The 23,552-nt window shown below is 41.8% G+C and overlaps 3 protein-coding genes across 5 annotated transcripts in view; all 3 read right to left on the minus strand.

Moving 5' to 3' along the window:
* LOC144543553 (tripartite motif-containing protein 16-like) overlaps positions 1 to 23,552 on the minus strand; it is a 35,636-nt gene that overhangs the window by 8,294 nt on the left and 3,790 nt on the right. The window contains exons 6-7 of one of the 3 annotated variants that reach the window (XR_013507991.1): positions 23,472 to 23,531; positions 12,246 to 13,247 (exon numbers count right to left, since the gene is read on the minus strand). Coding sequence is in view for 2 of the 3 variants with exons in the window: in XM_078291773.1 (XP_078147899.1) it covers positions 12,718 to 13,247; positions 23,472 to 23,531 (590 nt within the window). In the remaining variant the exon portion in view is untranslated. Of the gene's footprint in view, positions 1 to 11,764; positions 13,248 to 21,868; positions 23,352 to 23,471; positions 23,532 to 23,552 lie in introns of those variants that run through there. The other 2 variants (XM_078291773.1, XM_078291772.1) reach the window with 2 other exon arrangements.
* On the minus strand, positions 1,773 to 7,667 carry LOC144543554 (E3 ubiquitin/ISG15 ligase TRIM25-like). The gene is made up of 7 exons (XM_078291774.1): positions 7,434 to 7,667; positions 6,808 to 7,182; positions 6,520 to 6,615; positions 5,098 to 5,331; positions 3,479 to 3,638; positions 3,315 to 3,374; positions 1,773 to 3,191 (listed from the first exon to the last, which is right to left on the minus strand). The coding sequence occupies exons 1-7, from the start codon at positions 7,665 to 7,667 to the stop codon at positions 2,662 to 2,664; spliced, it is 1,689 nt and encodes a 562-aa protein (XP_078147900.1). The 3' UTR covers positions 1,773 to 2,661.
* LOC144537879 (E3 ubiquitin-protein ligase TRIM47-like) lies at positions 13,419 to 17,772 on the minus strand. The gene is made up of 5 exons (XM_078281763.1): positions 17,539 to 17,772; positions 16,913 to 17,287; positions 16,625 to 16,720; positions 15,203 to 15,436; positions 13,419 to 13,430 (listed from the first exon to the last, which is right to left on the minus strand). The coding sequence occupies exons 1-5, from the start codon at positions 17,770 to 17,772 to the stop codon at positions 13,419 to 13,421; spliced, it is 951 nt and encodes a 316-aa protein (XP_078137889.1).

Below are 23,552 nucleotides of genomic sequence, written 5' to 3' on the forward strand. Positions count from 1 at the left end.
GGGGGCTTTGTTGATGTCCAATGGAGAAGAATGAGACGGCGGGCCAGGAGGGATGCAAACGCAATTGCATTTCCTCGATGGGTAGATAAACTTTCCTCTGACACACCAAAAACGGCAACGTTAGGTTTAGGGTCAAGCGTTCTACCACATATACGTGACAGTGATTCGAAAATGGGGCTCCAGAAATTATTCAGTGCCTGACATGAGCAGAACATCTGTCCCAGAGTGGCAGGGCTTTGGTGGCATCTGGGACATCGGGGATTCACTGTAGGGTAAATTCTAGCTGGTCTAGCATTTGAAAAGTGCAGTCGGTGAAGGATCTTCAACTGTATCAGTCCATGTCTTATGCAGAGGGATGAAGTGTGGATACGCGCGATACTATCTTCCCATACATGTTCTGATAGTTCTACCCCAATGTCCTCTTCCCAAGCCACTTTGTTGTCGGTCCAGGTCAGGGACTTAATGTGCTGGATCACAGTATATATCTTTGAAATTGGCCCTTCAAAGAACGGTTAGACTCTAACAAGTAATGTACTGAGTCAGGTGGGGGAGTGCAAGGGAAAGATGGGAAATGTCTTTTGGCAAAGCTCTGAACCTGTAAGTATCTGAAAAATTGAGATCCATCTGGGGATATTATTGTTGTCACATATGTAGTCAAATGTAGTAAAGTAAATAAACTGAATAGTCTAGTCTAGTGTATTAACGTAATATATGTTAAGTAAGGAAGTACAGTCAATATAAATAAAGGGATAACATAAATATTGCTGTGATTGGGACACAGCTTATACAGTTCACTCCTTTTTCCGTTCTACAGCTTTTCTGTTCTACATCTGATTTCACCTAAACATGATAAAGCATTCAACTTTCTGTTCAAAATTCTGTCTAAAAGGCCAAATTAGTTAAAACATCATTGTTTACCTTTTGAACGAGGTATTTCTCTCAGCTCCACAGCCACATCAAGGGAAGAGTGGCTGCACAAACGCCATCTGCAAACTGTGGGGTCGTTGTGAAAGAGAAGCTGTCGGACCGCTAAAGGAAAGAGTCGGTGCCTTGTGATCCAGGTAGAGCCCGACCCCGGAGGAGCGAGGGCCTAAAATATCTCAACAACATGAAGAAGAAACGGCGGCCTTCAGCACTCTATTCTAACAGGACGGGGGCTGTTGCTCTGTATCTGACCGTGACCTCTGACCTCCCTGTGGAGCAGGCAAGCAACAAGAGAATTCCTCTAAAGAGATCCAACAAGTGTCACATTACCCAAGACACCGAGAGAGAGAGAGGAAGACTGACAAGATGTTGTAGATGTTGTACTTTCTTCTTCTTCTTCTGGTTCTTTCTTTCCCCCCCATGTGTCCCCCATCTGTTTCATGTAGAATTACACATTAAACACACACACACACACACATATCACACACACTTGACTGCCTTACAGTCTCTGGTCTCATCCTACACCTTCTACACCTGAACACAAAAAGAATTTCAAAAAGATAAATAGAGAAAGTGAAGGAGTGTTTGTTCTTTGTTTTTGGGTTTGTTTTTTTATTGTTTTATTGTTCTATTTTGATGAAGATGTTTTCATTCAGCATCAGTTCAGAAAAATAAACCAGATAAAATCTTCCATAATAAACAATGTACTTTAGCCTGTTAAGACTTATCTTCCCATAAAGGCTCTGCTAATGTACTAATGAAAATAAGAAAGGATGAACTGTGAGTCAATGCATTTATTTATTTATTATTTCAAAATTAGACGTCTTACAAAGTGTACTCTTTTACATAGACTAGACATAATGTAAAAATAAATGATGTGTCTCAATAGTTTGATTTCTTTCTCCTTCTTTGAAACATACATGGAGTCTCACTAAATAACACTGTGGACTCTACAAAACAGTAAGAACAGAGTAACAGTGATTTTGGCTCGGCTGAAATATTTTCCAGTGCCTGCAGGTATTGAATTCACTATCGTTTGCTCTCACTCCATGTCACTGCTCCCATCTTCAGACACTTTTCAGCGGCCATTTTGTCCCAATAAACATTCAGTTTACTTTGACTGGGAAAGTCAAATGGAACAAGAGAAAGAAAACCATTTCCCAAACAAGTCTTTGTCTCTGAAGGCAGTTCTGCTCTTTCAACATATAAACTATTTTTAATCATTTATTTACAGTTAGGATTTGACTGATAGGGTTTTTGAAGGCTGATACCCATATTTTTGAATTGAAGCTGCTGATATCAATATTTTGTGCTGATATTCTGTATTTAAGTTTCACCATTTTCATGCCAAAATATAAAATAAAAAAACTTACAAGGATTCAGCATTTTCCGGAGATTTTTTTTTTCCTGGCAGGATTGAAAAGCCTCTGAAAGAGTTTTTAGATAATAGCTTAAAAACTCTCCATTGAAAGCCATGTTCATTAAATTATTTTAGGTTTGTTAGCAGCTCCTTCATTCAGAGTGAGGCAGGTTTCATCACAGGTTTTACAGTCTGCCTCCCTGAAGCTGTTGAGTAAAATCACATCCTCTCCTCCATCATATCAGCAGTGAACAACACTGACAGGCCCATATCCAATTTTTATTGAAAGGCAAATGTCAGTCCAATACCAACAAACCGATATATCAGTCTGACCTGATTTGCAGTACAAAAGTCATGTTAGATATTCAGCTCCTTCACTACCATAACTTGATCAGCTCTGCAAAGTCTCCATAGTTGTTAATCCACAGTCCAATCCCAGGATGGAGCGGCTGAGTGAAAGTGGTGTGGACTTTGTGGAGCAGGGTCATCGTGTCAGAGACGCTATAAAAGGACAGAGTACCTGCCTCATAATCCAGGTACACTCCGACCCTGGAGGAACGACGGCCTGACACTTCTGTTTCTACATTATTGTGTCGGAAAGAGTAACCATGTTGAGAGCAAACTAAACTCCAGGACTTGTCATTACGTCCAAAAACTGAGTCATCTGACGTTCTGCTGATGTCTTCGTATGAAACTGCTGCATACAGAGTGGAACCCTTCCACTCCACCTCCCAATAACATCGCCCAGACAAACCCTCTCTGCACAACACTTGGTAAACATTAGTAAACCTGTCTGAGTGAGCAGGATAACGTTTCTTATTAGATACAGTCGTCACCCTCCGGTTGTCTTCTGACAGGGAGAGACGTTGGTAGACTGAGTTCTCATCCAGTGTGAGAGGACAGCAATCTGTCAGAAGAGCAAAGCAGAAACCAAAGTGAGTATTAATATCAACCTACTGCCATTCAGATAATTATTATTAATGCATTAATATGTTGTAGAATTGTACAGAGTGAAATATCATTTCCTTACAGCGTAAAAAGTCTTCTCTGGTCTGTGACTCTGGTGGCAGTAAAACATCTACAGAAGACACTAGAATAAAGAAACAAAACAGAATCATCACTTCCTAAATAGCACTGGACATGTGTAAAGCCACTACATTCCTCTGAATGGATATTTCTATTCCTGTCAGCTACCTGTGGCAGAGATCCTGGGCCATGTGTCCTTCAGGATGCTCTCTAGTTTCTCTCTCAGGTCAGACACAGAGTCACTCACATCTCTGAAGTAACGTAGAGGAGCAACAACAACACTAGGCAAGTCTGGAGATTCACTGGGACTGGAGAGAGACTGGAAACTCTGGAGAGAGACCAGGGAGACACACACACACACACACACACACACACACACACACACACACACACACACACACACACACTTCCTTTGAATGACAATCTTTTCTTTCTGGAATAATGATGTTTATATTTTGTTATATATCAGCTATGAGTTCAATTCTGTGTTTTGAATAAATTAGGATTATTAGAATGTTTTTCAAAAAAGATAATCATGGTGGGCCAGAAGAAAAGAATACAGACAGCAAAATACTGATAAGGATGATATGTGTGTAATGATAAAGAATGCAGGTGAAGTCAATTCCTTTGAATGACAATGTTTTCTTTCTGGAATAATGCTGTTTATGTTTTTCTGCAGATCAGATTATGTCTTGAATAAATTAGGATTAATTGAAGGTTTTTCAAAAAAAGACAATCATGGTGGCCTGGTGGGCCAGTGAGACAAAAGATAACATTAATATCAAGAAGAAGTATGGTATTATTGGATAGAATATTTTAAACAAAATGTAAAACATGCAACATTCTTCTAGCTCAGCCAATAGAAAAATCCTCTGATGACATACACACTCAATGTTTTCTATCTGCATAACTGTTGCATGACTGAATAAACTCCATTAAATTAATTTGCATTGTCTTTAAAATGTCAAATTCACAACAGTTTACTTGAAGGTAAACAAAGTAACATTATACCAGTAAATGCAGGGAGGAAGGCAGTACAAAGTCAAGGTTCACAATGGCATGAAGGAAATAATTTAAGAGTCTTATTTGCTGCCAGCACAAAATACCAAATTGGTAAATTGGTCTCTCTGCCTCTTCTACGATGGATTTCTCCCTGTATGACTGTTGAATGTCGATGAAAATTGTGAATCTAGAAAGAAGCTCTCACTCTTTGATTCTGAGGGACTGACACCAAAACCTGATGTTTACTGCTGATGTTTTAGAGTGTTGAACATTTTCCTGCTATCAAACTCCATTGTAGCTGAACTGGAAATATCGTGACCTGATGTCACATTGTCTACACTTGGCCAGTAATTCACAGGAATAAGAGAAATAAACCACTAAACTACAAAATTAGCCCAAATACACAAGATAAATCATCAATAACTGTTTGTAACAGTGTTAAAGTGTTTTGGGGTGGATCTTCCTTTAAGTTGTAACAATTAACTTTGTTCAAACTATGTGATCTCCCAAAATAATATGCTTATCATTTGTTACAATGTCACTTTTGGACAGAAGATGTCGCTTTTGGACAATTTGTTCAACATTGCTTTGGTCTAAATGTAAATCAACTCAAATAAAGGAGTTTGGGGGTTTTACAGTAAAGACAGAGTGTGTCTTGGCTATAAAGCACTGCAGGAAACCCTGTGATTATTCAATGTTATTATTCAATTCAATTAAACTATCTTTAAAATAATACATTCATTTTAAAGAGTTAAAGTCCACTCAGACTGAAAAGTGTGTGTAACCTGGATGAAACGGATGTGGTCGTCAGCATGCGACAGCTGTTCCAGTTCAGTGTCTCTCCTCCTCAGCTTGGCGATCTCCTCCTCCAGCTGCAGCAGCAGTTCTTCAGCCTGACCGACTGCAGTCTTCTCCTGGGCTCTGATCAGCTGCTTCACCTCACTGCGCCTCCTCTGGATGGAGCAGATCAGCTCAGTGAAGATCAGCTCACAGGCCTCCACTGCGGTCTGGGCAGAACTCTGCTAGTACAAACACACACATGGTGCCTGCTTTACAAAGTGCACTTCTTTTAAGGCGGCAGGGCGGCCCGCCGGTTAGAGACACCGCCGTCCTCAGCTGGACCGCTTGGGTTCAAGCCCCCGTGTCGACAAGCATCCACCCTGCTGAAATGGGACTGAACAAGACACTGAAACCCCACCAGCTCTAGTGGCACTGTTCTGTAGCTGAGCCTGACCTCTGACCTCCCTGCGGAGGGGACAGAGAAAACACTACTTCCCTATGGGGATCAATGAAGCAAAACATTACATTCAACACCAAAGTCTACAGTTAATGCTTGTTTACAGAAAACACATGAGAACAGACAGGTTTTGAGACTATTCTACATCTTTTTTGCAGCCAAAAGAAATAGATTAGATGGCAGCTTTACTGAAAAGTTACAAAACAGTTTGTGATTACAAATGGCTGTGATTATTTGCTCATTCATAAGACTGATTTAAAATTGTGAGGATTGTCCCTCAGAGTAATGAACCTGGATTAAAAGGGGAAAGGAACAGCTGATCTGATGGACATTTACTGTAGTGTCTATGTAGAAACTTACACTATCTCCATTATACTGCCTGAAACGTCTTTGGCAGGAGCAGAAGTCCAGAGAATTCACACAGTGTTAAAAAGAGAAGCTTGCACACTGCAGCTGAAGACCCAAATATACAAATCTGGACTAGAGATCTTCTATATTAGTCCATTCATCAGCCTGTAATGTTGAAAGTGTAAATGGTGATAAAATGCCCTGTGCAAACATTTGGGTCCATGACCTTCCTCAATGCCATTTTACTCATTAATGAATGCCAAGCCTTTAACGAGACGTGCCCACATGGCTGTGAGCCCTTTAGCAGACACATGGGATCATATACTGTGCTTGAAGAAAGAAAAGCCAGCACTCTTAATGTCCTTTTATCATATATTTGAATGGGCAGCTATAGAGCACAAACGACGGACGCGTTTCAGCAATAAGCCATCATCAAACGCGTCCGTCGTTTGTGCTCTATAGCTGCCCATTCAAATATATGATAAAAGGACATTAAGAGTGCTGGCTTTTCTTTCTTCATGTATTAATCTTTGGCCGTGCACCTTAGGAGGATTTTTTTGATCGAGTTGTGCTCGCATTTGGCGGAGTTTGGACATCATATACTGTGCTCCCATTTCCACACCTTGAGATCCTCCACAGCCTGGCTCAGCTCCTTCAGCTCCCTCTCTCTCTCCTGGACTCTCTCCTGGACTTTCTGCTGACTCACAATCAGCTGTTTCTGGAAGACAATATTAGGATTGATGCATCAGGAAGTGTTTTCTCTGTGGCTGGTTGTATTTCTAACACCATAAATGTTACACTGGACATTTGAGTCGTAGCTCAACCAAAGAGCAAAAACATGAAAACATTTATTTGTCAATGAATATGTTTTATAGCCACAGATGTTGTCAACAAGTTATTTTGGTCCTACCTGTCTCTCAGCTCTCTCTGCTGCAATTGACACAATTTTGTGGCCCTGATGCTCATCTATGGTGCACAGATAGCAGACACACTGCTGGTCTGTGCGACAGTAGACCTCCATCAGCTTGTCATGCTTAGAGCACATCTTTTCCTGCAGCGGGGCCGTGGCTGAGACCAGCTTGTGCTTCTGCAACACAGGAACGCTGTAGTGAGGCTGGAGGTGAGCTGCACAGTAAGAGGCCGCGCACGCCAAGCAAGACATAGTGGCTTTGTTGCGTCTGGTCCCGGTGCAGAAATCACAGGCCACATCCGCTGGGCCGGCACAGGCCAGAGCAGCGGAGGGAGAAGCCTGTTGGCCGCCTGTCTTCTTCAGCTTCTCCACAACCTGGGAGGAAAAGAAAAGGAGGAGAGGTCATTCACTGACGAGCAACAAGTGGAATACATGGGGTGTGTGACAAAAGTACAGTGAGAAATAACACATTTCTATGTCTCCTTTAAATGTTAAACTAATGGACCACAGTGATGAAGCAATTCTCACTGTGGAATAAATAAAGTAACACTGCTACTGTTTCCAGCAGCACTACTACTACTGTTTCTAGCTCTATTTCTCCTACCAGTACTATTTTTCCAGCCCACCTCAGCCAGCATGTTGTTCCTCCGAAGAACAGGCCTGGGACTGAAGCTCTCCCTGCACTGAGGGCAGCTGTACACTCCCTTCTCTTCCTCCTGGTCCCAGCAACCCTCAATACAGCTTCTGCAGTAACTGTGTCCACAATAGATAGTGACTGGATCCTTTAGAAGGTCCAGACAGATTGAACAGCAGAACTGATCCTGGTCCAGCAAAACTGCCTGCTGCTGCTGTTCAGCCATTTTACTGACAACCACTTTCACACAGGCAGAGAAGAGTTTCGTTTTCTCTGAAAAGACTTGGGGAAAGAAGGGGCTGGACTTCCTGGTTCTGCTCAGAGGGGCGGGGCTTTAAAGAGCAGCTTCATCTTATGGGTGAGAGTTGTAAAGTGAATATAGCTGCAAGCAGACATCAGGCAGCTGGGAACAGCTCAGCCATTTTGTCAACAGAAAAAATACAGCAAAAAAGGAGGAGAAAAAGGCAACCTGTTAGCCCCAAATAATGTCTTTAAACTGTTAAAGGAACTTAGAGATCATAACAACAGGCTGCATCATCATTAATCTATTGGCATGAAAGATTAGCATTGTAGTATGAGTAATCAGTAGGCATCATACAATGAACTATTACCATATTACCTATTATTAGAAATAAAAATGATATGCAGTAGAATAAGATCATACTGGGAATACAGCAACTTGTGACAAAGTATGACTATCAAATGATTACTAAATCTAATATTTATTGGCTCAACTCATTGATGAACATATTGCCTCAGTCTATCATAACTGCATTTTGGCTATAGCCACTAACTGTTGCCACCCACTGGACAGCCCATGGCCCTGCCACTGAGTGAAGGCTTGCATGACAGTAAAATTGTCATGAATTCAATTTTGAAGATAAAATTCTGAAAATCATTTTTGAAAATAACTTTTACTGAGATTAGTCAAAGTATTAAGGAAATATAGACATTTGAATCCTTCATCCATTATTATTTGCCAAGAAAACGTCCAAACCGACTGACAAGATGTGATCATGTGGTCAGTGTGATAAACTATCTGCTCTAGGACACCAAACTATCCTGCAGAAACACACATCTTAGAGGGAACACTGGACACCCATGGGTGCTCCTCCATGTGATTTAGTTTTAGATATGGCTTCCCAATAGATTTCTGGCCTGACCTGTGCGCTCTAATATAATGATGAAAGCAAACAACTCAAAGTTCAATCTTGGACTCAGGCTTAGGTATGGCAAGTGCCACCTTTTCAGTTTCACTCCCTTTTCATAAGGTCTCTGTATCTAAACACTGTAGACATTTTCCACTGTCTCATCTTTATAACAGTCATTAAAATGTTGTATAGAATTCTGTTTTCAAGTGATACTGTTTGATGAATAGATAAAGTAAAAATGATATTTGATTCAATCTTTCAGACCCCATTGCTGTCACTTGTACTTGGGAACGCTTGGAAACAATATTAAGCCTATAGTATCTATTATTCATTGTATTTCAGAACTACTTCAAAAAATTGGATAAAAATCTATCATTGGTGATCATTATTGTATCTCTTGTGAAAAAACAAAAGAAACAACCTAAAACTAATTGTAATTTAATTGTTTCTGTACACTCAGGTTGGATCTAATCAAAGGAATAAAGGTTTGTTTTTTCAGAGAAGAAAAGCACCATGTAATGAAAAGCAATGCAATTTATTTAAATGCTTAAACGGCACAAGGCACAACACACACACACACACACACTGCGGTGTCTCCCCCCTCCACTGCCACCTAACCGCCAGCAGAGGGAGCCAGAGAGCAGGGCGGAGCCGGCGTCAGTTGGGGATGGGAGTTGGTAATGATACATCCACTGCCAGCTCACTGTAACCTGGAGGAAACCCAGCTGACCCCAACCAGCAATCAGACTCTCTCTGGATACAGAACAGGTGTTGGAGGAGAGGGAGAGGACAGGAGGAAAGACAGCCGTACACTCCTCTACCCAGAGACCTGTGATCTGGAAGGACGACAAGCTGTAACCCTGCTGTGTTACTGTTGTGTTGTAAACCTGTCTCGCCTCCGTTTCTCTGTGTGTGTGTGTGTGTGTGTGAGAAAGACGTAGGCCGACAAAGCATAAAGGCCAGTGATGAAGCACCTCGAGTGACGTACCCCAGGCTTCCTGGTCCGGGGTACATACCCTGAGTGACATACCCCGGTTTTCCTGGACCAGGGTGTCATTCACCTTTAATTTTGTTCCCAAGTACTTGCAGTGAACAACAGTTTTCTCTCCACTGAGCCAACAACCTCAGAGAGTTTCAGGCTTGTCGCATAAATTGATGATTTTTTTGTGATTCGTTAAAGTTTTACATTTTGAACTGTTACTCTATAGCGCCACCATTAGGCCAGTTGTCTCCATATTACAGTACACCTAGTTTTGTTCTTGTCACCAAAGTTTCATGCATTTTCATTCATGAGAAGGCAGTTTTAACAGAAAGAAAGACGACATTAAATAACAATAGGCTTCCAGGCCAATGGGCCTGGCCGCCTAAATATACAAGATACAGGAAACTGACTAAAAAGGTAGAGGCTAAATTAAGATTGTAGCAATACTGGCTAATGAAAATCATACTAAATAGTCTAGTCTAGTGCATTAACTTAATATATTTTAAGTGAGGAAGTACAGTCAATGTAAATAAAGAGATAACATATATTGCTGTGATTGGGACACAGTTTATACAGTTCAGTCCTTTTTCTGTTTTACGACTGGTTTCACCTAAATTCTGTCTTCAAGGCCAAATTAGTTAAAACATCATTTTGTTTTATCTTTTGAACGTGGTGTGACAAATAGCTCAGGGAGAAGTACAATACCTGTGGTGAAATGACTCTCAAGACACAGATTTGCAGGTGCCAAAATTATATAGTTCTTTATTTTTACAAGTGTGGTGCAGGTAGGATGCTGGAACTCCAGTGTGGTTTCTCCCAGTCCGGTAGTGGTGGCTGAACTCGGGAGGAGGAGGGAACTCTGGCCTGGGAACACACAGCAGAGAGGGTAAGTGAGGGTAACTGGTCCGGGGGAGCCGGCTCACGATGCCGATGGTCCGTAGTCCAAATCTCGCTGTCAGGTCCGTTCCTACTGGGTCGTTCGGCTGGGGCACACACACTTTCTCGTTGGTGAGGAAACAAGCAGAGGTCAACACAGCACAAGTCTGTTTATCCAGATGTTTTTCAATCATAAATCTGTTTTGTCTATCCGTCTTGGATAATCCGTTTGCTCTCCGTCAGCAACCACCTTCCTCTCCCTGAATGAGTGGAGCGGCTGGCTGAAGTAGGTCGATCGCTGATTGCTGATCTGCCGCAGCTGTGCTCTCTCCATCCCTGCCACATGAGGGCAGGAAGGTATCGGCCCTCCCACACTCTGCCCACTGTTCTCCAGTGTGGGAGAGGGCGCTGTCCGTGGTGCTGAAGCCCAACTGAACCATCATTCTGGGCTGAGACTCCACAGTCGTATTTCTCTCAGCTCCACAGCCACATCAAGGGAAGAGCAGCTGCACAAACGCCATCTGCAAACTGTGGGGTCGTTGTGAAAGAGAAGGAGCGAGGGCCTAAAATATCTCAACAACATGAAGAAGAAACGGCGGCCTTCAGCACTCTATTCTAACAGGACGGGTGGCAGGGAGGCCGAGCGCTGAAAGAGACCGTCCTTCAACCAGAGGAGCGCGCTTCAAGCATCCGCCCTGCTGAAGTGTCAGACGCTGTTCAGTGTTCACTACACAGCATCACAGCAACACAGTGAATCCCTATCAGCTACAGGGCTGCTGCTCTGTATCTGACCGTGACCTCTGACCTCCCTGTGGAGCAGGCAAGCAACAAGAGAATTCCTCTAAAGAGATCCAACAAGTGTCACATTACCCAAGACACCGAGAGAGAGAGAGGAAGACTGACAAGATGTTGTAGATGTTGTATTTTCTTCTTCTTCTTTTGGTTCTTCCCCCCCCCCCCCCCCCCCCGTTTCATGTAGAATTACACATTAAACACACACACACACACACATACACAAACACACTTGACTGTTTTACAATCTCTGGTCTCATCCTACACCTTCTACACTTGAACACAAAAATAATTTCAAAAAGACAAACAGAGAGAGTGAAGGAGTGTTTGTTCTTTGTATTTGGGTTTGATTTTTTATTGTTTTATTATTCTATTTTGATGAAGATGTTTTCATTCAGCATCAGTTCAGAAAAATAAACCAGATAAAATTTTCCATAATAAACAATGCACTTCTTCCCATAAAGGTTCTGCTAATGTACTAATGAAAGTCAGAAATGATGAACTGTGAGTCAATGCATTTATTTATTCAATTATTTTCTAAATTAGACATCTTACAAAATACACAAATCCTCTCTTACATAGACGAGACATAATGGGAAAATAAATGATGTGCCTCAATAGTTTGATTTCTTTCTCCTTCTTTGAAACATACATGGAGTCTCACTAAATAACACTGTGGACTCTACAAAACAGTAAGAACAGAGTAACAGTGATTTTGGCTCGGCTGAAATATTTTCCAGTGCCTGCAGGTATTGAATTCACTATCGTTTGCTCTCACTCCATGTCACTGCTCCCATCTTCAGACACTTTTCAGCGGTCATTTTGTCCCAATAAACATTCAGTTTACTTTGACTGGGAAAGTCAAATGGAACAAGAGAAAGAAAACCATTTCCCAAACAAGTCTTTGTCTCTGAAGGCAGTTCTGCTCTTTCAATTCATAAACTATTTTTAATCATTTATTTACAGTTAGGATTTGACTGATAGGGTTTTTGAAGGCTGATACTGATACCCATATTTTTGAATTGAAGCTGCTGATATCAATATTTTGTGCTGATATTCTGTATTTAAGTTTCACCATTTTCATGCCAAAATATAAAATAAAAAAACTTACAAGGATTCAGCATTTTCCGGAGATTTTTTTTTTCCTGGCAGGATTGAAAAGCCTCTGAAAGAGTTTTTAGATAATAGCTTAAAAACTCTCCATTGAAAGCCATGTTCATTAAATTATTTTAGGTTTGTTAGCAGCTCCTTCATTCAGAGTGAGGCAGGTTTCATCACAGGTTTTACAGTCTGCCTCCCTGAAGCTGTTGAGTAAAATCACATCCTCTCCTCCATCATATCAGCAGTGAACAACACTGACAGGCCCATATCCAATTTTTATTGAAAGGCCAATGTCAGTCCAATACCAACAAACCGATATATCAGTCTGACCTGATTTGCAGTACAAAAGTCATATTAGATATTCAGCTCCTTCACTACCATAACTTGATCAGCTCTGCAAAGTCTCCATAGTTGTTAATCCACAGTCCAATCCCAGGATGGAGCGGCTGAGTGAAAGTGGTGTGGACTTTGTGGAGCAGGGTCATCGTGTCAGAGACGCTATAAAAGGACAGAGTACCTGCCTCATAATCCAGGTACACTCCGACCCTGGAGGAACGACGGCCTGACACTTCTGTTTCTACATTATTGTGTCGGAAAGAGTAACCATGTTGAGAGCAAACTAAACTCCAGGACTTGTCATTACGTCCAAAAACTGAGTCATCTGACGTTCTGCTGATGTCTTCGTATGAAACTGCTGCATACAGAGTGGAACCCTTCCACTCCACCTCCCAATAACATCGCCCAGACAAACCCTCTCTGCACAACACTTGGTAAACATTAGTAAACCTGTCTGAGTGAGCAGGATAACGTTTCTTATTAGATACAGTCGTCACCCTCCGGTTGTCTTCTGACAGGGAGAGACGTTGGTAGACTGAGTTCTCATCCAGTGTGAGAGGACAGCAATCTGTCAGAAGAGCAAAGCAGAAACCAAAGTGAGTATTAATATCAACCTACTGCCATTCAGATAATTATTATTAATGCATTAATATGTTGTAGAATTGTACAGAGTGAAATATCATTTCCTTACAGCGTAAAAAGTCTTCTCTGGTCTGTGACTCTGGTGGCAGTAAAACATCTACAGAAGACACTAGAATAAAGAAACAAAACAGAATCATCACTTCCTAAATAGCACTGGACATGTGTAAAGCCACTACATTCCTCTGAATGGATATTTCTATTCCTGTCAGCTACCTGTGGCAGAGATCCTGGGCCATGTGTCCTTCAGGATGCTCTCTAGTTTCTCTCTCAGGTCAGACACAGAGTCACTCACATCTCTGAAGTAACGTAGAGGAGCAACAACAACACTAGGCAAGTCTGGAGATTCACTGGGACTGGAGAGAGACTGGAAACTCTGGAGAGAGACCAGGGAGACACACACACACACACACACACACACACACACACACACACACACACACACACACACACACACACACACACACACACACACACACACACACACACACACACACACACACACTTCCTTTGAATGACAATCTTTTCTTTCTGGAATAATGATGTTTATATTTTGTTATATATCAGCTATGAGTTCAATTCTGTGTTTTGAATAAATTAGGATTATTAGAATGTTTTTCAAAAAAGATAATCATGGTGGGCCAGAAGAAAAGAATACAGACAGCAAAATACTGATAAGGATGATATGTGTGTAATGATAAAGAATGCAGGTGAAGTCAATTCCTTTGAATGACAATGTTTTCTTTCTGGAATAATGCTGTTTATGTTTTATGCAGATCAGATTATGTCTTGAATAAATTAGGATTAATTGAAGGTTTTTCAAAAAAAGACAATCATGGTGGCCTGGTGGGCCAGTGAGACAAAAGATAACATTAATATCAAGAAGAAGTATGGTATTATTGGATAGAATATTTTAAACAAAATGTAAAACATGCAACATTCTTCTAGCTCAGCCAATAGAAAAATCCTCTGATGACATACACACTCAATGTTTTCTATCTGCATAACTGTTGCATGACTGAATAAACTCCATTAAATTAATTTGCATTGTCTTTAAAATGTCAAATTCACAACAGTTTACTTGAAGGTAAACAAAGTAACATTATACCAGTAAATGCAGGGAGGAAGGCAGTACAAAGTCAAGGTTCACAATGGCATGAAGGAAATAATTTAAGAGTATTATTTGCTAACAGCACAAAATACCAAATTGGTAAATTGGTCTCTCTGCCTCTTCTACGATGGATTTCTCCCTGTATGACTGTTGAATGTCGATGAAAATTGTGAATCTAGAAAGAAGCTCTCACTCTTTGATTCTGAGGGACTGACACCAAAACCTGATGTTTACTGCTGATGTTTTAGAGTGTTGAACATTTTCCTGCTATCAAACTCCATTGTAGCTGAACTGGAAATATCGTGACCTGATGTCACATTGTCTACACTTGGCCAGTAATTCACAGGAATAAGAGAAATAAACCACTAAACTACAAAATTAGCCCAAATACACAAGATAAATCATCAATAACTGTTTGTAACAGTGTTAAAGTGTTTTGGGGTGGATCTTCCTTTAAGTTGTAACAATTAACTTTGTTCAAACTATGTGATCTCCCAAAATAATATGCTTATCATTTGTTACAATGTCACTTTTGGACAGAAGATGTCGCTTTTGGACAATTTGTTCAACATTGCTTTGGTCTAAATGTAAATCAACTCAAATAAAGGAGTTTGGGGGTTTTACAGTAAAGACAGAGTGTGTCTTGGCTATAAAGCACTGCAGGAAACCCTGTGATTATTCAATGTTATTATTCAATTCAATTAAACTATCTTTAAAATAATACATTCATTTTAAAGAGTTAAAGTCCACTCAGACTGAAAAGTGTGTGTTACCTGAATGAAACGGATGTGGTCGTCAGCATGCGACAGCTGTTCCAGTTCAGTGTCTCTCCTCCTCAGCTTGGCGATCTCCTCCTCCAGCTGCAGCAGCAGTTCTTCAGCCTGACCGACTGCAGTCTTCTCCTGGGCTCTGATCAGCTGCTTCACCTCACTGCGCCTCCTCTGGATGGAGCAGATCAGCTCAGTGAAGATCAGCTCACAGGCCTCCACTGCGGTCTGGGCAGAACTCTGCTAGTACAAACACACACATGGTGCCTGCTTTACAAAGTGCACTTCTTTTAAGGCGGCAGGGCGGCCCGCCGGTTAGAGACACCGCCGTCCTCAGCTGGACCGCTTGGGTTCAAGCCCCCGTGTCGACAAGCATCCACCCTGCTGAAATGGGACTGAACAAGACACTGAAACCCCACCAGCTCTAGTGGCACTGTTCTGTAGCTGAGCCTGACCTCTGACCTCCCTGTGGAGGGGACAGAGAAAACATTACTTCCCTATGGGGATCAATGAAGCAAAACATTACATTCAACACCAAAGTCTACAGTTAATGCTTGTTTACACAAAACACATGAGAACAGACAGATTTTGAGACTATTCTACATCTTTTTTGCAGCCAAAAGAAATAGATTAGATGGCAGCTTTACTGAAAAGTTACAAAACAGTTTGTGATTACAAATGGCTGTGATTATTTGCTCATTCATAAGACTGATTTAAAATTGTGAGGATTGTCCCTCAGAGTAATGAACCTGGATTAAAAGGGGAAAGGAACAGCTGATCTGATGGACATTTACTGTAGTGTCTATGTAGAAACTTACACTATCTCCATTATACTGCCTGAAACGTCTTTGGCAGGAGCAGAAGTCCAGAGAATTCACACAGTGTTAAAAAGAGAAGCTTGCACACTGCAGCTGAAGACCCAAATATACAAATCTGGACTAGAGATCTTCTATATTAGTCCATTCATCAGCCTGTAATGTTGAAAGTGTAAATGGTGATAAAATGCCCTGTGCAAACATTTGGGTCCATGACCTTCCTCAATGCCATTTTACTCATTAATGAATGCCAAGCCTTTAACGAGACGTGCCCACATGGCTGTGAGCCCTTTAGCAGACACATGGGATCATATACTGTGCTTGAAGAAAGAAAAGCCAGCACTCTTAATGTCCTTTTATCATATATTTGAATGGGCAGCTATAGAGCACAAACGACGGACGCGTTTCAGCAATAAGCCATCATCAAACGCGTCCGTCGTTTGTGCTCTATAGCTGCCCATTCAAATATATGATAAAAGGACATTAAGAGTGCTGGCTTTTCTTTCTTCATGTATTAATCTTTGGCCGTGCACCTTAGGAGGATTTTTTTGATCGAGTTGTGCTCGCATTTGGCGGAGTTTGGACATCATATACTGTGCTCCCATTTCCACACCTTGAGATCCTCCACAGCCTGGCTCAGCTCCTTCAGCTCCCTCTCTCTCTCCTGGACTCTCTCCTGGACTTTCTGCTGACTCACAATCAGCTGTTTCTGGAAGACAATATTAGGATTGATGCATCAGGAAGTGTTTTCTCTGTGGCTGGTTGTATTTCTAACACCATAAATGTTACACTGGACATTTGAGTCGTAGCTCAACCAAAGAGCAAAAACATGAAAACATTTATTTGTCAATGAATATGTTTTATAGCCACAGATGTTGTCAACAAGTTATTTTGGTCCTACCTGTCTCTCAGCTCTCTCTGCTGCAATTGACACAATTTTGTGGCCCTGATGCTCATCTATGGTGCACAGATAGCAGACACACTGCTGGTCTGTGCGACAGTAGACCTCCATCAGCTTGTCATGCTTAGAGCACATCTTTTCCTGCAGCGGGGCCGTGGCTGAGACCAGCTTGTGCTTCTGCAACACAGGAACGCTGTAGTGAGGCTGGAGGTGAGCTGCACAGTAAGAGGCCGCGCACGCCAAGCAAGACATAGTGGCTTTGTTGCGTCTGGTCCCGGTGCAGAAATCACAGGCCACATCCGCTGGGCCGGCACAGGCCAGAGCAGCGGAGGGAGAAGCCTGTTGGCCGCCTGTCTTCTTCAGCTTCTCCACAACCTGGGAGGAAAAGAAAAGGAGGAGAGGTCATTCACTGACGAGCAACAAGTGGAATACATGGGGTGTGTGACAAAAGTACAGTGAGAAATAACACATTTCTATGTCTCCTTTAAATGTTAAACTAATGGACCACAGTGATGAAGCAATTCTCACTGTGGAATAAATAAAGTAACACTGCTACTGTTTCCAGCAGCACTACTACTACTGTTTCTAGCTCTACTTCTCCTACCAGTACTATTTTTCCAGCCCACCTCAGCCAGCATGTTGTTCCTCCGAAGAACAGGCCTGGGACTGAAGCTCTCCCTGCACTGAGGGCAGCTGTACACTCCCTTCTCTTCCTCCTGGTCCCAGCAACCCTCAATACAGCTTCTGCAGTAACTGTGTCCACAATAGATAGTGACTGGATCCTTTAGAAGGTCCAGACAGATTGAACAGCAGAACTGATCCTGGTCCAGCAAAACTGCCTGCTGCTGCTGTTCAGCCATTTTACTGACAACCACTTTCACACAGGCAGAGAAGAGTTTCGTTTTCTCTGAAAAGACTTGGGGAAAGAAGGGGCTGGACTTCCTGGTTCTGCTCAGAGGGGCGGGGCTTTAAAGAGCAGCTTCATCTTATGGGTGAGAGTTGTAAAGTGAATATAGCTGCAAGCAGACATCAGGCAGCTGGGAACAGCTCAGCCATTTTGTCAACAGAAAAAATACAGCAAAAAAGGAGGAGAAAAAGGCAACCTGTTAGCCCCAAATAATGTCTTTAAACTGTTAAAGGAACTTAGAGATCATAACAACAGGCTGCATCATCATTAATCTATTGGCATGAAAGATTAGCATTGTAGTATGAGTAATCAGTAGGCATCATACAATGAACTATTACCATATTACCTATTATTAGAAATAAAAATGATATGCAGTAGAATAAGATCATACTGGGAATACAGCAACTTGTGACAAAGTATGACTATCAAATGATTACTAAATCTAATATTTATTGGCTCAACTCATTGATGAACATATTGCCTCAGTCTATCATAACTGCATTTTGGCTATAGCCACTAACTGTTGCCACCCACTGGACAGCCCATGGCCCTGCCACTGAGTGAAGGCTTGCATGACAGTAAAATTGTCATGAATTCAATTTTGAAGATAAAATTCTGAAAATCATTTTTGAAAATAACTTTTACTGAGATTAGTCAAAGTATTAAGGAAATATAGACATTTGAATCCTTCATCCATTATTATTTGCCAAGAAAACGTCCAAACCGACTGACAAGATGTGATCATGTGGTCAGTGTGATAAACTATCTGCTCTAGGACACCAAACTATCCTGCAGAAACACACATCTTAGAGGGAACACTGGACACCCATGGGTGCTCCTCCATGTGATTTAGTTTTAGATATGGCTTCCCAATAGATTTCTGGCCTGACCTGTGCGCTCTAATATAATGATGAAAGCAAACAACTCAAAGTTCAATCTTGGACTCAGGCTTAGGTATGGCAAGTGCCACCTTTTCAGTTTCACTCCCTTTTCATAAGGTCTCTGTATCTAAACACTGTTGACATTTTCCACTGTCTCATCTTTATAACAGTCATTAAAATGTTGTATAGAATTCTGTTTTCAAGTGATACTGTTTGATGAATAGATAATGTAAAAATGATATTTGATTCAATCTTTCAGACCCCATTGCTGTCACTTGTACTTGGGAACGCTTGGAAACAATATTAAGCCTATAGTATCTATTATTCATTGTATTTCAGAACTACTTCAAAAAATTGGATAAAAATCTATCATTGGTGATCATTATTGTATCTCTTGTGAAAAAACAAAAGAAACAACCTAAAACTAATTGTAATTTAATTGTTTCTGTACACTCAGGTTGGATCTAATCAAAGGAATAAAGGTTTGTTTTTTCAGAGAAGAAAAGCACCATGTAATGAAAAGCAATGCAATTTATTTAAATGCTTAAACGGCACAAGGCACAACACACACACACACACACACTGCGGTGTCTCCCCCCTCCACTGCCACCTAACCGCCAGCAGAGGGAGCCAGAGAGCAGGGCGGAGCCGGCGTCAGTTGGGGATGGGAGTTGGTAATGATACATCCACTGCCAGCTCACTGTAACCTGGAGGAAACCCAGCTGACCCCAACCAGCAATCAGACTCTCTCTGGATACAGAACAGGTGTTGGAGGAGAGGGAGAGGACAGGAGGAAAGACAGCCGTACACTCCTCTACCCAGAGACCTGTGATCTGGAAGGACGACAAGCTGTAACCCTGCTGTGTTACTGTTGTGTTGCAAACCTGTCTCGCCTCCGTTTCTCTGTGTGTGTGTGTGTGTGTGTGAGAAAGACGTAGGCCGACAAAGCATAAAGGCCAGTGATGAAGCACCTCGAGTGACGTACCCCAGGCTTCCTGGTCCGGGGTACATACCCTGAGTGACATACCCCGGTTTTCCTGGACCAGGGTGTCATTCACCTTTAATTTTGTTCCCAAGTACTTGCAGTGAACAACAGTTTTCTCTCCACTGAGCCAACAACCTCAGAGAGTTTCAGGCTTGTCGCATAAATTGATGATTTTTTTGTGATTCGTTAAAGTTTTACATTTTGAACTGTTACTCTATAGCGCCACCATTAGGCCAGTTGTCTCCATATTACAGTACACCTAGTTTTGTTCTTGTCACCAAAGTTTCATGCATTTTCATTCATGAGAAGGCAGTTTTAACAGAAAGAAAGACGACATTAAATAACAATAGGCTTCCAGGCCAATGGGCCTGGCCGCCTAAATATACAAGATACAGGAAACTGACTAAAAAGGTAGAGGCTAAATTAAGATTGTAGCAATACTGGCTAATGAAAATCATACTAAATAGTCTAGTCTAGTGCATTAACTTAATATATTTTAAGTGAGGAAGTACAGTCAATGTAAATAAAGAGATAACATATATTGCTGTGATTGGGACACAGTTTATACAGTTCAGTCCTTTTTCTGTTTTACGACTGGTTTCACCTAAATTCTGTCTTCAAGGCCAAATTAGTTAAAACATCATTTTGTTTTATCTTTTGAACGTGGTGTGACAAATAGCTCAGGGAGAAGTACAATACCAGCGGTGAAATGACTCTCAAGACACAGATTTGCAGGTGCCAAAATTATATAGTTCTTTATTTTTACAAGTGTGGTGCAGGTAGGATGCTGGAACTCCAGTGTGGTTTCTCCCAGTCCGGTAGTGGTGGCTGAACTCGGGAGGAGGAGGGAACTCTGGCCTGGGAACACACAGCAGAGAGGGTAAGTGAGGGTAACTGGTCCGGGGGAGCCGGCTCACGATGCCGATGGTCCGTAGTCCAAATCTCGCTGTCAGGTCCGTTCCTACTGGGTCGTTCGGCTGGGGCACACACACTTTCTCGTTGGTGAGGAAACAAGCAGAGGTCAACACAGCACAAGTCTGTTTATCCAGATGTTTTTCAATCATAAATCTGTTTTGTCTATCCGTCTTGGATAATCCGTTTGCTCTCCGTCAGCAACCACCTTCCTCTCCCTGAATGAGTGGAGCGGCTGGCTGAAGTAGGTCGATCGCTGATTGCTGATCTGCCGCAGCTGTGCTCTCTCCATCCCTGCCACATGAGGGCAGGAAGGTATCGGCCCTCCCACACTCTGCCCACTGTTCTCCAGTGTGGGAGAGGGCGCTGTCCGTGGTGCTGAAGCCCAACTGAACCATCATTCTGGGCTGAGACTCCACAGTCGTATTTCTCTCAGCTCCACAGCCACATCAAGGGAAGAGCAGCTGCACAAACGCCATCTGCAAACTGTGGGGTCGTTGTGAAAGAGAAGGAGCGAGGGCCTAAAATATCTCAACAACATGAAGAAGAAACGGCGGCCTTCAGCACTCTATTCTAACAGGACGGGTGGCAGGGAGGCCGAGCGCTGAAAGAGACCGTCCTTCAACCAGAGGAGCGCGCTTCAAGCATCCGCCCTGCTGAAGTGTCAGACGCTGTTCAGTGTTCACTACACAGCATCACAGCAACACAGTGAATCCCTATCAGCTACAGGGCTGCTGCTCTGTATCTGACCGTGACCTCTGACCTCCCTGTGGAGCAGGCAAGCAACAAGAGAATTCCTCTAAAGAGATCCAACAAGTGTCACATTACCCAAGACACCGAGAGAGAGAGAGGAAGACTGACAAGATGTTGTAGATGTTGTATTTTCTTCTTCTTCTTTTGGTTCTTCCCCCCCCCCCCCCCCCCCGTTTCATGTAGAATTACACATTAAACACACACACACACACACATACACAAACACACTTGACTGTTTTACAATCTCTGGTCTCATCCTACACCTTCTACACTTGAACACAAAAATAATTTCAAAAAGACAAACAGAGAGAGTGAAGGAGTGTTTGTTCTTTGTATTTGGGTTTGATTTTTTATTGTTTTATTATTCTATTTTGATGAAGATGTTTTCATTCAGCATCAGTTCAGAAAAATAAACCAGATAAAATTTTCCATAATAAACAATGCACTTCTTCCCATAAAGGTTCTGCTAATGTACTAATGAAAGTCAGAAATGATGAACTGTGAGTCAATGCATTTATTTATTCAATTATTTTCTAAATTAGACATCTTACAAAATACACAAATCCTCTCTTACATAGACGAGACATAATGGGAAAATAAATGATGTGCCTCAATAGTTTGATTTCTTTCTCCTTCTTTGAAACATACATGGAGTCTCACTAAATAACACTGTGGACTCTACAAAACAGTAAGAACAGAGTAACAGTGATTTTGGCTCGGCTGAAATATTTTCCAGTGCCTGCAGGTATTGAATTCACTATCGTTTGCTCTCACTCCATGTCACTGCTCCCATCTTCAGACACTTTTCAGCGGTCATTTTGTCCCAATAAACATTCAGTTTACTTTGACTGGGAAAGTCAAATGGAACAAGAGAAAGAAAACCATTTCCCAAACAAGTCTTTGTCTCTGAAGGCAGTTCTGCTCTTTCAATTCATAAACTATTTTTAATCATTTATTTACAGTTAGGATTTGACTGATAGGGTTTTTGAAGGCTGATACTGATACCCATATTTTTGAATTGAAGCTGCTGATATCAATATTTTGTGCTGATATTCTGTATTTAAGTTTCACCATTTTCATGCCAAAATATAAAATAAAAAAACTTACAAGGATTCAGCATTTTCCGGAGATTTTTTTTTTCCTGGCAGGATTGAAAAGCCTCTGAAAGAGTTTTTAGATAATAGCTTAAAAACTCTCCATTGAAAGCCATGTTCATTAAATTATTTTAGGTTTGTTAGCAGCTCCTTCATTCAGAGTGAGGCAGGTTTCATCACAGGTTTTACAGTCTGCCTCCCTGAAGCTGTTGAGTAAAATCACATCCTCTCCTCCATCATATCAGCAGTGAACAACACTGACAGGCCCATATCCAATTTTTATTGAAAGGCAAATGTCAGTCCAATACCAACAAACCGATATATCAGTCTGACCTGATTTGCAGTACAAAAGTCATGTTAGATATTCAGCTCCTTCACTACCATAACTTGATCAGCTCTGCAAAGTCTCCATAGTTGTTAATCCACAGTCCAATCCCAGGATGGAGCGGCTGAGTGAAAGTGGTGTGGACTTTGTGGAGCAGGGTCATCGTGTCAGAGACGCTATAAAAGGACAGAGTACCTGCCTCATAATCCAGGTACACTCCGACCCTGGAGGAACGACAGCCTGACACTTCTGTTTTTACATTATTGTGTAGGAAAGAGTAACCATGTTGAGAGCAGTCTAAACTCCAGGACTTGTCATTACGTCCAAAAAGTGAGTCACCTGACGTTCTGTTGATGTCTTTGTATGAAACTGCTGCAAACAGATCGTAACCCTTCCACTCCACCTCCCAATAACATCGCCCAGACAAACCCTCTCTGCATAACACTTGCCGAAATCTAGTAAACCTGTCTGAGTGAGCAGGATAAACTTTCTTATTAGATACAAACGTCACCCTCCGGTTGTCTTCTGACAGGGAGAGATCTTGGAAGACTGAGTTCTCATCCAGTGTGAGAGGACAGCAATCTGTCAGAAGAGCAAAGCAGAAACCAAAGTGAGTATTAATATCAACCTACTGCCATTCAGATAATTATTAATGCATTAATATGTTGTAGAATTGTACAGAGTGAAATATCATTTCCTTACAGCGTAAAAAGTCTTCTCTGGTCTGTGGCTCTGGTGGCAGTAAAACATCTACAGAAGACACTAGAATAAAGAAACAAAACA

This window comes from Centroberyx gerrardi, chromosome 23 (assembly GCF_048128805.1).
Source record: "Centroberyx gerrardi isolate f3 chromosome 23, fCenGer3.hap1.cur.20231027, whole genome shotgun sequence".
Lineage (NCBI taxonomy): Eukaryota > Metazoa > Chordata > Actinopteri > Beryciformes > Berycidae > Centroberyx > Centroberyx gerrardi.

Coding starts and splice junctions, on each gene's coding strand:
- LOC144543554 (XM_078291774.1), bottom strand. CDS start 7,667: ATGGCTGAACAGCAGCAGCAGGCAGTTTTGCTGGACCAGGATCAGTTC. Junction 7,183..7,433: donor GGAACAACATGCTGGCTGAG/GTGGGCTGGAAA, acceptor TTTTCCTCCCAG/GTTGTGGAGAAGCTGAAGAA. Junction 3,375..3,478: donor GCCCAGGATCTCTGCCACAG/GTAGCTGACAGG, acceptor TCTTTATTCTAG/TGTCTTCTGTAGATGTTTTA.
- LOC144537879 (XM_078281763.1), bottom strand. CDS start 17,772: ATGGCTGAACAGCAGCAGCAGGCAGTTTTGCTGGACCAGGATCAGTTC. Junction 17,288..17,538: donor GGAACAACATGCTGGCTGAG/GTGGGCTGGAAA, acceptor TTTTCCTCCCAG/GTTGTGGAGAAGCTGAAGAA. Junction 16,721..16,912: donor CAGAGAGAGCTGAGAGACAG/GTAGGACCAAAA, acceptor ATTGTCTTCCAG/AAACAGCTGATTGTGAGTCA.